The sequence below is a fragment of the Coenobita brevimanus genome, chromosome 26 (assembly GCF_032717465.1).
Source record: "Coenobita brevimanus isolate Jiangsu-jjx chromosome 26, ASM3271746v2, whole genome shotgun sequence".
Lineage (NCBI taxonomy): Eukaryota > Metazoa > Arthropoda > Malacostraca > Decapoda > Coenobitidae > Coenobita > Coenobita brevimanus.
The window spans coordinates 39998355-40013588 of NC_136979.1; the positions used below are offsets into that span (position 1 = coordinate 39998355).

At 40.3% G+C, this 15234-nt stretch overlaps 1 protein-coding gene across 1 annotated transcript in view; it reads right to left on the bottom strand.

Moving 5' to 3' along the window:
* Window positions 1–426: 426 nt before the first annotated feature.
* LOC145394018 (uncharacterized) overlaps window positions 427–15234 on the bottom strand; it is a 100123-nt gene continuing 85315 nt past the window's right edge. The window contains exons 9-11 of the mRNA XM_080267987.1: window positions 2366–2487; window positions 1646–1732; window positions 427–891 (exon numbers count right to left, since the gene is read on the bottom strand). Of these exons, the coding sequence (XP_080124113.1) occupies window positions 427–891; window positions 1646–1732; window positions 2366–2487 (674 nt within the window). The remainder of the gene's footprint in view (window positions 892–1645; window positions 1733–2365; window positions 2488–15234) is intronic.

The window sequence follows — 15234 nt, forward strand, 5'->3', positions numbered from 1 at the left end:
GGCTGGGCCCTGGATTGGCTGGAGGTCCTGCTTGGCTGGTTGGGGACTGGCTGGTCTGACTGGCTATCTGGGCAATGACTGGATTGGATGGACCCTGGCTTGGCATTTGTTTGACTGGGGAGCCATGACTTGGCACTTGTTTGATTGGTGAGCCATGGCTTGGCACACTGGACGCTGATTTGACTTACTCTTCCCTGACTGCTTGGACATGCCCTGGCTTGGCTGATTGGGCCTAAATATGGTTGTCTGTGCCTTGGCTGGATGGTTGCTTGGCCTGGCTGGATGGGTCCTAGCATAGCCTGGATGGGTCCTAACTTAGCCTGGATAGGTCCTAACTTGGTCTGGTTGGGTCCTGACTGGTTTGGTTTGCTGGTTGGGCAGGTCCTCCAGGCTTGCATTGGCTGGCTTGGCTCTGGCTGGCTTGGCTTAGCTGGTTGGATAGACCCTACCGGCTTGAGAACTGGCTAGGCTCTGGCTGGCTAAGTCCTGAATTGGCTGCTTGCACCACAGATAGCCTGACTGGCTGAACTTCTGAATGACTTGGCGTGGATTTATTGGCTGGATTCTTGGTTGGTTTGTTTTGCCTAATCTTTGCTGACTGGACCCTGACTCGGTTGGGTGGGCTCTGGCTTCGCTAGCTAGCCTTGGCTTGGTTTGCTGGGTCTTGGTTTGCTGGCTGTGCCTTGGATTGACTGCCAGGACCCTGACTGCAATGGCGAGACACTGGCATGGGTTACTTGGCCATGGCTTGACTGGCCTAGCCCTGGTTAGGTCCTGGCTTGGCAGGTTTGATCCTAGGTGGGTCCTGGCTTGGTAGGCTTGGTCATGGCTTGGCAGGCTTGGCTCTGGCTTGGTTGGCTGGGCCATTACCTGGCTCAGCTGGGTGGCTTGCTGACTCACCAAACGAAGTTACTTAAGACCAGAGACATTTCATAAAAAAATGTTACCCTGACACTTTCCAACTTAAATAAACTGATAATTTCGTAGAATACAGATGGCATACGAACTTCACAAAATCAGGTAAAATGCATATTGCATAAGTAAAGCGAAATAATGGTAATGCAATCGAAACTATCACCTATTGCTTTTTTTTTTTTTTTTTTTTTTTTTTTTTTTTTTTACGTATCTTGAAGCCAAGCCATATTCCTGAACGCACATTAAATACTAAATTCATATATTCTCCACTTCTTAAAATTTTCATAGAAACTTCAAAGCGTTATGGTCACTATATAAAACAGGAATTCATATTAATATCAAAATGTTGCAGTGCGCGGATTAAACCTAAAAGTCATATTTGTAAAGTTAAACTTCATCGCCGAATTTTGAAACTGATGTACACTATTCAAAACAGTAACGTGTCACTCAGTGCAGTTGGCATTTTGAAATGTGGACAGAGCATTATGATACATGGGCCATCTTGTGATGGAAGGGTAAAAATTCTTGGTATTTACTAGTACTCTGAAAACACAAGCGGCACAAGAAAGGGTGTTATATAATCTTGGGGGCAAGCATAAACGTTCCTTCTGTCTTAGAAAGTTGCTTAGTTCCTTAACCATCAAATACGGAGGAGGAGGGTTGTGTCAAAGAAGAAAGAGGAGGACAGAAGAGAAGCGGATAAGGTAGTGAAGTTTTACTCACCACTTACCTCATACCCACAGTTTCCACTTCTGGTAACATCAACCCCGCAGCATGATGTCGCCAGCTCTGTAGCTGTCTCCTGACGAAGCCAACTCTGGTACCAAGACAAGATACCGATTGCTAACGACAAGCTATGTAAGAAACTCTCAGCACTGTATTTATATAAACGTTATTGAAGGTTTGTGTTGTTAAAATATCCAAATATAATAACTGAAAAATTGGAGACCTGATACATCTAAAGAAAATCTGATAGTTCAGATCCCATGTTAAGTAAAATTTGTCTCGACAGAGAAAGATTAGTTCAAAGTCATTGCACCCAACGTTGCGGACGTATATACCAACTCACTTCATCACGACAAATAACAGGACAGTGAGTACTGCTTTTGAAAATTGTGTCATCTTTGGAATCCAACAAAGGCTCAAGAATATTTTATTTTATTTCAGCATTTAAAAACCGAGTGATATAACTGTACAAAAGTACTTTTTTGTCCACTGACAGACGAAAGCGTTTCTCTAAGTTCATGTAAGGTTAGTATTGGGAAAGAAGTTCATCTGATCTTAACCATTTGCCAATGGCCAACCAAGCAACTAGAAATAATTTTGTTCCAGTTCACATGAAAATATTACGAGTAAATGATTGCAAATGGTGAAGGCAGCTCTTAAGCTGAAACATTCCGTATTAGCGCAGCGGAGTCGCACCTTGTGCAGTGTTTTAAACTAACCTCACCATAGTCACAGAATCCCACCAAGCAAGCTCCTTGAACTCACTACAGTGAAGCTTAAGTGTGTGACTCCCACTTTCCCACTGAAAAATATGTATGACCTCAACTTGCCTCCCTGATGTGTTTTCTACAGACACACGCTATACACAGAGATAAAACGCACATAAGACACTGACATGAGAGAAGCTTAAATCAATATTCTAGTGGTAGCTACCATCACAACTGCTGTTACTACTGCTATGACTACTACTACCACCATCCCTATCACAGCCACATCTACCACCATTATCCTAACTACCATCGTTAATGCTGCTACACTTACAGTACAGTATTACCACAAGCGCAGCTACCATCACTACTACCGTTTGGATGGAGTTTTCTGACTGTCAATCTGCGGTCACAGTGACAGACGTGTACGCTGTGAGCGAGTTACATTTGGGTCAGATGCCTAAGAGAAAAAAAAGTGTACGCGGGTAATGCGTCAGCTGGGTGTGTTCTGTATCTAACTTACAATAATGAAAGGAATAATGATACCACCTGAGTCCTGAACAAAGTCCTTGTATTTATAACCACATGGCGACCGCAACAGGAAAATGGAACTCTGAAGCTCTGTACAGGGAAGAAGACGAAGGGGAGAAGTATTTCACTCTCCCTTCTACCCTCCTCTCTGACTGCCCTGGTTTACCCTTTCCCTGTGACGTTAACCCCTCCCAGCATCACCCACATGCCAGTTTGAGGGGGTTAAGGGGGAGGGGGGATATCTTTGGTGTACAATATTTCCTCGACTTAATGCGTACTGGGTAACATAATTACTTTTGGGCTAAGAATATATGTAAGGTATCTTTTAATTATATATATTTACTTAACAGAGTAGTTACGATGAATCACTGAATATACGAGTTAATGTGTAAATAAAAGATGTTCCTATAAAGACAGTGTTAATGGTATTCAAACTTAAAATGAAGTGCAAATGTAGGCTATAGTGCTCCGACTAAGAAGAGAATAAACAGTATATGCAACAAGCTTTTATCTGTACAAAAAGTTAATACCCTTTAAATATGTATCTGGTATGATTAAAGTAAAGTCATTAGATGGAACATTACTGAACAAAATGAGGATAATAACATCAGTTATACAACACTGTACCCATTCAGTCACATCATGACAGTACTATGTATATGTATAAACATGACGCTACATGAATACACAGAACCCCTGCAGGACAAGAAGACCAACATATACTTACTGGATACTCCATCCTTATTAAAACATATATTCCAATTGCTCAAGAAAGCTGCAATAAAAAAATCATCAAAAGAAAATGTTTCACAAGTTCTATAACTGATGATACATATAAACGCATCAGAAGAATAGATTACCAAATCATGAAAGTGAGTGTTATAACAGTCTTGTCAGATCATACATACTTCTGTTTTGGTAATGTGTGCATTTTTTCTTTTTCAGTGAAGTGGTTCCTTTCCTTAATGGATGAATCTGGTACTAGTAAGCATGTGTTCCAACAGTTTCATGATAAAACTAGAAAACACTAAAAGAGCGCATACCTCCGCCAATGCCATTAAAAAGGATCCGAATCCAGATCCGTGGAGGCAGCGTGGAGTATATAGGATCCGGTTCCGCCCCCAAATTTCATCACTTCTTTCTTGCCCCATGGCCCACCCTTCCACAAAATTCCATTGAAATTCATCCAGAACTCTTGGAGATATCGTGTGGGCAAACAAACATAAGTGAATACATAACCACCTCCAACTTCATTGGCGGTGGTAACTATTTTAAGTCTGTAATGCATGTTTTCCTTCTCCCCAAAGCAGTGTGTTTCCTCTATAAATAAAAATACACTTATCAACTGACTTAAATGTGGCCTTTTATACAGTGGGCAATAGCTTCTTGCAGCTTCTGTTGGGTCAAGGTCAATAGGTTCCGAGACACTCTGGAAAAGTCAAAACCAACATTTTGCTAAACTAACAAAGAAAAGGCCGGATGGTTAAGGTCTTGCTTTATGAGTTTTAGTGCCCCAGATAATTAATGCTTAAACTTCAGGTATAGCTGCATGTGTTTTTCTGCCTAGAATAATTTTAATCTAAATAACTCCATCCCTGCATGGACAACTTATTTATTGTAACCTGCTCAGCATATTTTGCTCATTTCATTCACTGCAGGGGTTAATGGGATTACGAGACTTGACTGTACAACCTGAACATACCCCTCCCAGGCAAACACTATGGCAGTTCATTGTCCTCCCAGTGAGGTTAAGAGTCATTGTTCTGATGTTTATACTTTTATTCTCTGTCTGACAGTGATTGAATAATTCCTGGACAGCATAAAAATTAACCCCTAAGTGCTGGGCTCAGTGCATAGTACTGCCCTGGCAATTCAGTGGTGGACACTGGGTCCGGTAGACGGTAATGACTCTTTTTTGTGGGAAATCTGTGAACATGAGCACTGGTACAAATTTTCTGCCTGGTGGCGCCCTTAAGAGGGTTTCCATCTCCCACCCTGGCTGGCAGCTCCAGGCATGTTCAGCCATGAAAATGCACTTTTCATGGGGGGTTGTGTTACAGCTGCTTGATACCATTACAATAATTGTAAAATCATGAGGAAACTTTAGAAACGCATAATATAAGCAAAATGAAATGCACTGGCTAATTTCTGGCAATGTGATAATGATTTCAATGTGATAATCAAAAGTTATAATTCGCTGTAGTAAAAAAGGAGCACCACTACAATTAGTGATACATACTTTACACTCTTATACGCACTTATACTGCAGCACGAGGGTTAGAAACTTTGTATTCTGTGTAATGGACTGTATTTAACTATTGTCAAAGGACTGAATTAGTTTCTCAGTTTAATTTTGCAGACGTTTCCAGCAGCAGAGTGGAGGGAAAATGGGTAAATCTAAAATTCCTTTCTTTTAGCGTTTTAGCCTGCATAAATCCTTGACTTTCACAGGTTGTCATTATCTCTTAGACATTAGTAGCGTAAGTCTGTCTGGATGGCTATATTTTACTTGATTTTTATCACCACAATCATAGGTGAGGTCATTCACTGTTGTTATTATTATTATTATTATTATTATTATTATTATTATCAGAAATTAGACATGACATGGCTGCACTCACTACTCATGATCTTGTAAATATTGTTACATAAAGCGAAAGAAAAACATAAGTTAATACTGATAGAACACCGGTGATGAAACAACAACTTTAAAATAATATAATGATGCCAAACAAGAAACCTGTGGTTGGGTTCAAATGTCAATATGCTGGCTTATTAAAGTACTATACTGAAAACAACATTCACCCGAAACGAAGCCAACGGAAAATAATTTCCACTACGGGAAGAACAGAGTCAGACGATGAGAAAAGTGAGAACATTATCATTTGGAAAAACCATCACACACGCATGATAGTAAGAATTTAAAGAGAAACTAAGAAGTAAAGGAGATATTACGAAAACCTCGTCTTAATTAACCAAAACTGAACTAAAATACATTTTAAATATTCCAAAGTTGCTGTATCTCCCTAGTGAGGTAGCCCTACCAAACAACTTTGGTGATAAACGTTTCTCAAATTAATAAAGCTTCAGTGTTTCTTTGAAAATGGTGATTACTAATCTGATTTAATACCCTTCAAAATTTACCAAAAATAATTGAAACGGGTGGTGATATTTATACAAAACTGAATAAATCTAGTACTTCAGAAGATAGGTTAGGGAGGAGAGACGAAGGAGCGGGCGCAAGGGAGTAGGGAGACAGACAGTGATTATGTACATACTATAACATTCTCCCCATATCCCCAGCCCCCTCCCTCCATTACACGACCATCACTGACGATATATACACAGTGCCTAGAGACAGATGGACATGTAAGGAGTAAAGGGGAAACAAATTTGGGAAAGGGTAGGGAAGAATTTAAGGGGGAAAAAAAAATGAGCTCTACAAACAGGAAGAACAACAAATGCCACCGGCTAATTTTATGTAATTTTTCCCACAGCACTGACACTGACTTAAACCGGACATGATTATGCTTGCCGATGCCTTCCACACTACCAGCACGCCTTCCCTCCCGGCCCCTTCTCATTCCTCGTTTTATTTCACCCCTCATCCCATGGGCTGTGAAATATATATATATATATATATATATATATATATATATATATATATATATATATATATATATATATATATATATTTTAGCATCAATTACTCATTTCCATGAACAACCAACTACAGAAAAAAAAAGGTTTCCAGATGTTCCGATCTATTTTCTATTCACGAACTGAGGGATCTGTATGATCTTTCAGCTAATGTCAAATGCGTTTGCTCCGCTCAAAGAAACTCGTCTCGGTTAAGAGGGTTAACGACATCTTCGTACAGTCGAAGTAAACTGTTCCTCAATTGTCTCGAAACTTTTGAAAAAAAAAAAAAAAAAATCTGAAAAACTGTATTCATTAACAGCCATATGGAACTGTCAAGGGATCGAGTTGGCTGAATGAATTATGCATAGAGAAGCACATGACAAGGGTTTGGCACCAACCTGATGGTCGACAGATCAACCATCTGGAGGGTGCATGTGAAACGTATCTTTAAAAATAAATACTAAACAATACAGTACAAACAAATATTTGGCTCTGTGAAGTGAGGGCAGGACTCTGCGGACTCTTGGTTTATGGGTGACTGTCTCTCCTTTTCACCGGTCTATGTTGTTGACAGTTGCCCTACTTTCGTACTTTCTCTTTTTCTAGTGCTTACCTCGACTCATCTTTGAGTGGGGAAAAAGGTCAGGATGATAATGACAATGAAAATGATGACTGAAATTCTGCTTCACTAGAGAATCAAGTTAATCAAACCTTTACACTGTATCAATAAACACAACCTGTAAGATAACTTGAAATACAAATCACAAATTGCGAATGGTGTTATCTAATCCCATCATATCCTTTCAGGCTAAAGAAAGTCCGAGGTTTGGCTACTGTAGTTCAAAGCCTTTATGTCACAGAAGACTCTCCAACGTCCCTGGCAGCTTTAGCATGACGGGGAAAAAACTCTGGCCGTCTCTTGGATTCAAACCGCGGCGCGCTTAAGACTCGCTTCACTGGTTTGGATACCCAGCCCTGTTCAGATATTACTGACCTAACTGTACTGATGGCAGGAGGTATCGTGGAGGCACACTTAATCAGTCACAGGTATAATATCAGTCACCAGCACCCTGAGAATACAGTCATAATCATCTATACAAAATCTAATTATATATTTCTTGATGAGTCCCGTTATTTTGACCAGAATCTATATAAAATCTAATTACACGATGTGTCCCTTTGTGTTTTGGTCAACCAACTTAATAAAAAAAAATTGCTTCTGACAATTTATGGTTCGACCCACAAATATAATAACTATTATAATAATCTACTACATTAAAATGGGTAAAATTTAACATTACACCATTTGTAGAACCATACATTCATGTTAAAAATAATGCTTGGAGCCCTTGAAATCGACCTTACTTCACTTTGACCAGAATTAACCTAGTTTTCCTCCAATATTTCAATACAAGTGTTGACCATATTTACACCTGCTACACCCACCAGTGACCTCCTGTGAGTAGAGCAGGATGTGTCAGGAGAGTTGAGTTGTTTATGTCCGAGAAGTATATTAACATCCAGTTTCGTTATTATTCTTACACTGGGAAAAAAAAAAAAAAGCACGGAAGTCACTGAAAACTTAACACCAAGCATTATTTTTTTACGTCTTCAATGTAAAAAAAGTAACCCAAGGAACACCCTGAAACAAATCGCCTGGCATTTTTTATACATTTTATATTAAAGGCAAAAACATAAATAAAATAAATCAGTATATCCCGAGAACCCGACATAGTCTCCCTTTCCAGCATTACTTTTTCACTGTTCTCAGACTGAAAACAGTAAAACAAAATATATGAGCCAGTATATCCCGGGAACTCGAAATAGTCTCCATTTTGTTCAGATGTCACACCATTAATTTACACCGCGGGCAGACAGACACATGAAGGGTAATGTACACTGCGCTATATCTGGTATTATTTTACACTCGTCTAAAGTTTGATATAGTTATGACCTAAACCAACCACACCTCTGAGACTGCTACGTTTTATACAAGACCGGATTATTCCAGACTAAGTTAACTAAAATGTACACCGAGAAACACACGCCTCTAAATTACAGTCTGATGATATGTCTGGTGTGTACGGATATGAAGGAGAAAAGGGAACGGGAGGGGGAGGGGGAGAGGAAGGAGAATGAAGAGTAAGATAAAAAAGAAAGAGGTAGGGAAGAGGGAAATAAAGGGAGAAGAGAAAATACAATGAGTGTATAAGAAAACTGACGAAGGGGTTGAAAGAAAGATGAAGGAGAAAAAGGCTAAGAGAGACGTTACGTGAAAGTGTCGAACGGAAAGGGGTAAGAACGGCAGAGACGGTACAAAAAAAAAAAAAAAAAAAAAAAAAAAAAAAAAAAAGATATGTGATAATGCTGAAAGAAAACTGACAGGATTTGATGCTGAGAAAACACATGACAAAAAATGAAGGAAAAAAAAAAAGGGGGGGGGGTAGGATATGAAGCTAGAGAGAGAGAGAGAGAGAGAGAGAAATATCAGCTGAAGAATTCGTGGGGTGGGATTTTAAGGTGTTATAGAAAGGACGATAACGGAGAGGGAAAGGAAAGAATCAGGAGAATGGCCAACAGGACAGAGAACTATGAAAGATTAAGAGGAGAGGTAAATGTGAAGACAGTTTAGGCATTTGAGACATTCATTCCTACAATAGTTACAAGATAATCCTGTACCTAAATATAGTTAGAGGTAAGAAAAGGTTAATAGTTGAGTTAGATACAGTAAAAGTTGGGTATATGGGCTAAGTGTTATAGGTACTCAGAGAGGAGAGGATATACAGTATATATCACTTTTAACATATAGGGTCAGTAAGTAGTATATATATGTATGAGGAATTGTGAATGAAATGCGATGATATGACTAATGAGGATAAATGTATATTGTTTATGGGAAGGGGAAGGGAAAGGCTGATGTGAACAGAGATGTGAGAGAGAAGATATAGAAATAATATAGATTCTAGAAGTGATAAAGTATGAATGAAGTTGGGATAAAAAACGTCTTGATGAGGGCTTATATTACTACTATGAAGAGCACAGAGGAGAAATATACAATTAACAGTAGAGGGATGAAATACTGGAAGAGTACACTACCAAGAAGTACACAGCAGTACAGTATCTATCATTACACAATATACAGGCGACGGGTCAGACACTGGAGCCCCGTCTGCTAAGGAACCTCTGCTAGCCTAAAATTTTCACTGTTATTCACTCCTTTCCTCCTGCTTCCCGTCACTGCAACCACAATGTCTGGTAAACTGCTTTCTTCTTACTCGATTCACTGCTTTCCTGCTGTTCCTGGTCACTGCTTCTCTCTCCTTCCCTTTTGCCTTCAATCACCGTTTCTCTCTCCCTCCAGTCCTACTGTTTCTGTTAACTGCTTTTCTCTCCTTCCCTTTTACCCCTATTTACAGGCTTTCTCACCTTACATTCCCAACTTTTTTCCCTCTCCCATTTTGCCTATTTTCATTACTTTCTATTTCCCTTCGGCCTCAGTTCATTGGTTTTCTGTTCCTCTTCCTTCACATTTTACATCCTCCTTCCTTCCTTTCTGCTGCTTTAGTTCAATGCTTTCCTCCGAATCGATTCTGCTCTGCTTTTATTATATTGTCATCTTCCTTCTGTCTGTTCATATATTTTTTTTCCTGTTTCTTTTCTGCCTTCAATCACTTTTCTCTGTAGGTTCACTACTTTCTATCTTTTACTTTTCGTTATTCACTTCTTTCTTTCCATACCTCTCCATCTACACGTCAGCAGTCACGACATCAGCAGCCTTTATAACCATCTACATCACTCGGCCAGTTAACGGTGAGCAGGGAACAGACAATTAACATAGGGTACCGTAGTTTTAATGCACACTAATATCACTGCTTTCAGTCACCGTCCACTATTCTCATTCTGGAAGTTACATGTCCAATTTGGGGAGATATGCCCATTGGTGGTGGTGCCATTAAGAGATGCTTAGGTCCTTAATACACTCGATGTCATAAACCCCGTCTGCTACTAACATTCCAGAGGAGTCACACTGTCCATTTTCTTTCAGAGTATACCGCTAAAAATGGGTATAAGCACTGGTCATACATTCATTTTCTTTCGTGGGTACTACTCAAAATAACTGCTGGCGTCTATGGAAATCTTGCGTCTGGTTGTTGGTTCCTCCTCTTTTGCGTTTCAAACAACGGCAGCAATGAAGAAGAATAGCTCATTATAATACCCTAAACTTCCAATTAAATTCTATGTCTGGTTCTTGAAAATCCTCTAATGCACATAATGTTTTGGTGTCATCCTGCTTTTTAAAATCATACGCTAAGGTAATTTTTGCGACACTTTTCATTGGATGAGATACTTCTGGCTTATTAATACATCAGTTTCATGTAATTCGATCAAACAACACCATCTTCGACACCCACTACCCCTGTTACCAGCATCACTATTATCCTTCTCAAACTGTCTGCTTCCTAATCCAGAGTCGTCTGACGATATTCTTAGGTCATGCCTCCCACGTCTTTCCAGGTGCCTCTCCGTCATAAGTCATATTCACTCGTCTCTCGGTGCATTCTCATCGCCTTTATGTTCACAGTCATCTCAAAATTTCTGCTTCTCAGTCCTTTCTCACTCCGTATCCAACAACACTACACTACCAGTATTACCACCACTCCCAAATTATTTTACCACTACTCCCATATACATCTACCACCATTTCCATGCATTCCCAACACCATAATAATATTTTTCTACCAACTTTCATATTTTCTACTATCAACTCCCATATTTTTCTACCAACACTCCCTATCGACTGGGAACTCACGTGATCATCAATATATGACAGGCCCCACAAAGACAAACGAAACTTTATTCTAAACAGTTTCGGCTGACTGTATACCTCTAGTCGTCCACTTAGGAAGGAAACAGTCTTCGTTGAAACTACTTAGAATATACTTTCATCTGCCATTTTAAACTTCCTTCTCAACACTACCAATATTTTTCTACCAACACTCCCTATTTTTCAGCTACTTTTACCAACATTAAATTCTGCTCTCTGCTCACCGCGTCTCTTCTATTTTACACTTTCAGCAGCAGAGGGAAGCAGCAGCAGCAGAAGACGGAAGAGTAAGAAGTGGCCAGGGGGAAGAGAAGGAGCAGAGGCAGAAGGAATGCGGATGGGGTGTGGAGGGGCCGGTGGCGGGGGGAGGGGGTGGCCGCGGATGCACTTATGCCCCCTGCGAGATCTGCCACCGACATTTCTGCAAAAGAGAAAAATAACGATGTGAAACGGATATGATTCATTATAACTGATTTGGTTTATTTAGGTTACGGTAGCTTTGGCTGGGAGGGGTTGATTGGCTTGGCTTGTGCTGGGTTAGGATGGATTATGATTATGCTGGGCTGGGTTGCGTTATGTTGGATTAGGTTAGATTGGGCTGGACTGGGTTATGATGGTTATGGTGAGTTGGGTTAGAATGGGCTGGGTTGGGTTATTATTGGTTATGTTGGGTTGGACAGGGTTATACTGGGTTGGGTTGGGTTAGACTGACTGTGTGTGTGTGTGTGTGTGTGTGTGTGTGTGTGTGTGTGTGTGTGTGTGTGTGTGTGTGTGTGTGTGTGTTTATAAATGCTCATTTACCGGATCACAATTACTCACACATTTTAAGTTTCCCCCTCATGCCCACACATTACACTCACAACTCACTTATGCTGGGCTGGGTTTGGTTATGATTGGTTATGTTACGTTGGTTAGGGTTATACTGGGCTGGGGTAGGTTAGATTGGTTTGAGTAGGGTTAGACTAGGAGGGGGTGGGTTATGATGGGCTGGGGTGGGTTGGGTTGGATTAGGTTGGACTGGGTTTGACTGAACTGGACTCACTGGTCTAGACTGAATCGGATCGGGCTGGTTCAAGTCAGATCAATCGTGTTTACTGGGTAAGACGAAAAGTGAGTTAGTTTGGTTACATGCTGTTAATGCTGATTATGTGACGTGAGATGGTTTGGTTTAGCTTCGTTTGGTTTGGTTAGCTTAGGATAAGATACGACAGGTTAAGTTAGCTTGTTATATTATGCTGCATTACGGTGGGGTGAAGTAAGGTTAGGGAAGTAGTTAGTTTGGTAAAGATAGGATATAAGTTTGATCTGGCTTGTTAAGGCTAAGCTGGACGTCATTTATTCATATATGTTTGGCTACTTAATAAGAAGGATTAGAGAGGCAAGAAAAATGAAAGGACGGATTAGTAATGTTAGCCTACTACAACGTACATTAGGTCAGGCAAAGTAATGGTGGGTTTAGTTAACTACAAACAGCAGGATTAGTTTAATGTTCTCCTGAAACTTTGATGGGAGAGTTATCAATGGTTACTTCGGGTTTGAAATTTAAATACACAGATCAAACAGTGATACTTGGTGTTAGAAGCAGCTGGGTATGGTTGACAGCCTTTAATGAATATAATCCAAGGTGGGTACGGCACGATTTGGTTAGCGTAGGTTAACCCTTCGAATCCGAGTGATATCCTTTAGGTTCTCTTACTGTTATCAAACAATTTTTTTCAACTCTAAAATGCCTCTAGTACTGAAGGGGGTTTATAAGGCTGTATCAACCCCCCACCCCACCCCAGCTCGAAAAGTATATCCTAAGGCGAATAAAATCGCCAGGTGACAAAAATAATAATATCCTAATTTGGACATTCACTTGCCGATGGAGAGCCTGATACTTAACTCAAAGTTCAACCCCACAATTGTTGTGAAGTTTTCTTTCATGATAAAAGCGGACATAAACAATGCCTAATACATCATCCTAACCCTAACTCCCTCCATATCAGTCATCTTAACACTATTCCCGGAACAAGGCAGAGGAAGAGGAAAAGAAAAACGGAGTATCAAGGTCTCGGATGATATGGACCATGCAGTGCTTCTATTCATTCATCATCAATAGAGTATATCAGAAAATATAGTTTATCTAGACAGTGAGATAAACAGATATTGACAGACACACATACTATACTCGTATATACCTTTACCACAGTACACAGTGACTTCAGGATCATACTGCACGCACATTCATTCATCACTGACACATAATATACGGTTAAATAAAGACACACTGATGTATACCGTGGCAGCGCTTATCTCTGTGAGGTGTGGGGATAGGTAGCGTGGCCTGATGTATGAGCTAATGGACGGGTAATCACTTTAGCGGACGTAGGATGATCGCACCAGGGGCCGCAAATGCACTCCCAAGCCCACCCGGAAAAGTTAGTACGCGTTATTACTGCCGCCATAGCTCAGATCCCGCTAACACACCGGCTGTTTTGACGGATCACATTTCCACTCAAACGTTTTAATTCTCCCTCTCACAATCACTCGTTACACGCACACCTCACTCTTATAACTGATACGTTACTTGGTTTAAAAAATAATAATAATAATAACAACTCGGTATCTTTTCATCTGGCCATCTGCTTGTATATTCACTGCTCTTACACTCCTCCCTTCTTTCTCTCCCTTTTACTACCCTCCCCCGCCCCCCCCTGTGTGTGTGTGTGTGTGTGTGTGTGTGTGTGTGTGTGTGTGTGTGTGTGTGTGTGTGTGTTAATACACGCTCATTTACCGGATCACTATCGCTCACACATTTTAAGTTTCCCCCTCACGCCCACACACTACACTCACAACTCACTCGTATAAACTAAATTGCCATCTAGTTTAAACACTTTTTACTTTGGCCTCCATTACATTTTCACTCATGCATTTAATTCACACACACACACACACACACACACACACACACACACACACACACACACACACACACACACACACACACACACACACACACACACACACACACACACACACACACACACACACACACACACACACACTCCCCTACTTCATTCATATATATATAAAATGTCGATATCTACAAGGTAAAAATTAGACACGAAATATCCCAAGCGCTTTCGTGTAATCACATTTTCAGGAACCTAGATGGAAATACACGAATGTTCTAGGGATATTCCGTATTTCCCTTCTCCTTGCTGATGTGGATATTACCATTTATGAAAAATATACCGACACATTATATACCATTTATGAAAAATATACCGACACATTATACATTACATACATACATCATTATCATTAGCCGTCTGAGTGTCCACTGCAGGACTGGCCTGTCCTGACCGAAGTGGGGATGATACAGCCTATGTATCTCTACCAAGTGGCTTAGGCTGTCTGGTAGAGATTGTATGTACGGTGAGAAGTGCTTGTACAGTAAGTGACATTGTAGTGTTGGAGTGGCTCTGGATGTGTGTGTAGTTTGTGAACCAAGTGTAATCAACCCATGTAAGCCGACTGGGTGCAAGCATACTTTATAGCACGCGACACTGGTTGAACCACAGCACTCCTTATGTCCACCAATGCAGTACGTGGCCGAAGAAAGCTCCCAAAGTTTATTATCCTGGCGGGGAGCGAACTCTCGTTCTCCCACGTACGAAAACCCACACTCTACCACAGAGGCTTCATATATATATATATATATATATATATATATATATATATATATATATATATATATATATATATATCGTGGCCTTAGACTTAACTCCTTCAGTCTGATGACCTATTTTACTCTACCACTCTATCTTTCCGACGACCTTTATCAGCTTAGTAAAGGACATCTCGTATGGATGGGATTTATGAAAACTCCATATGATCCTTCCA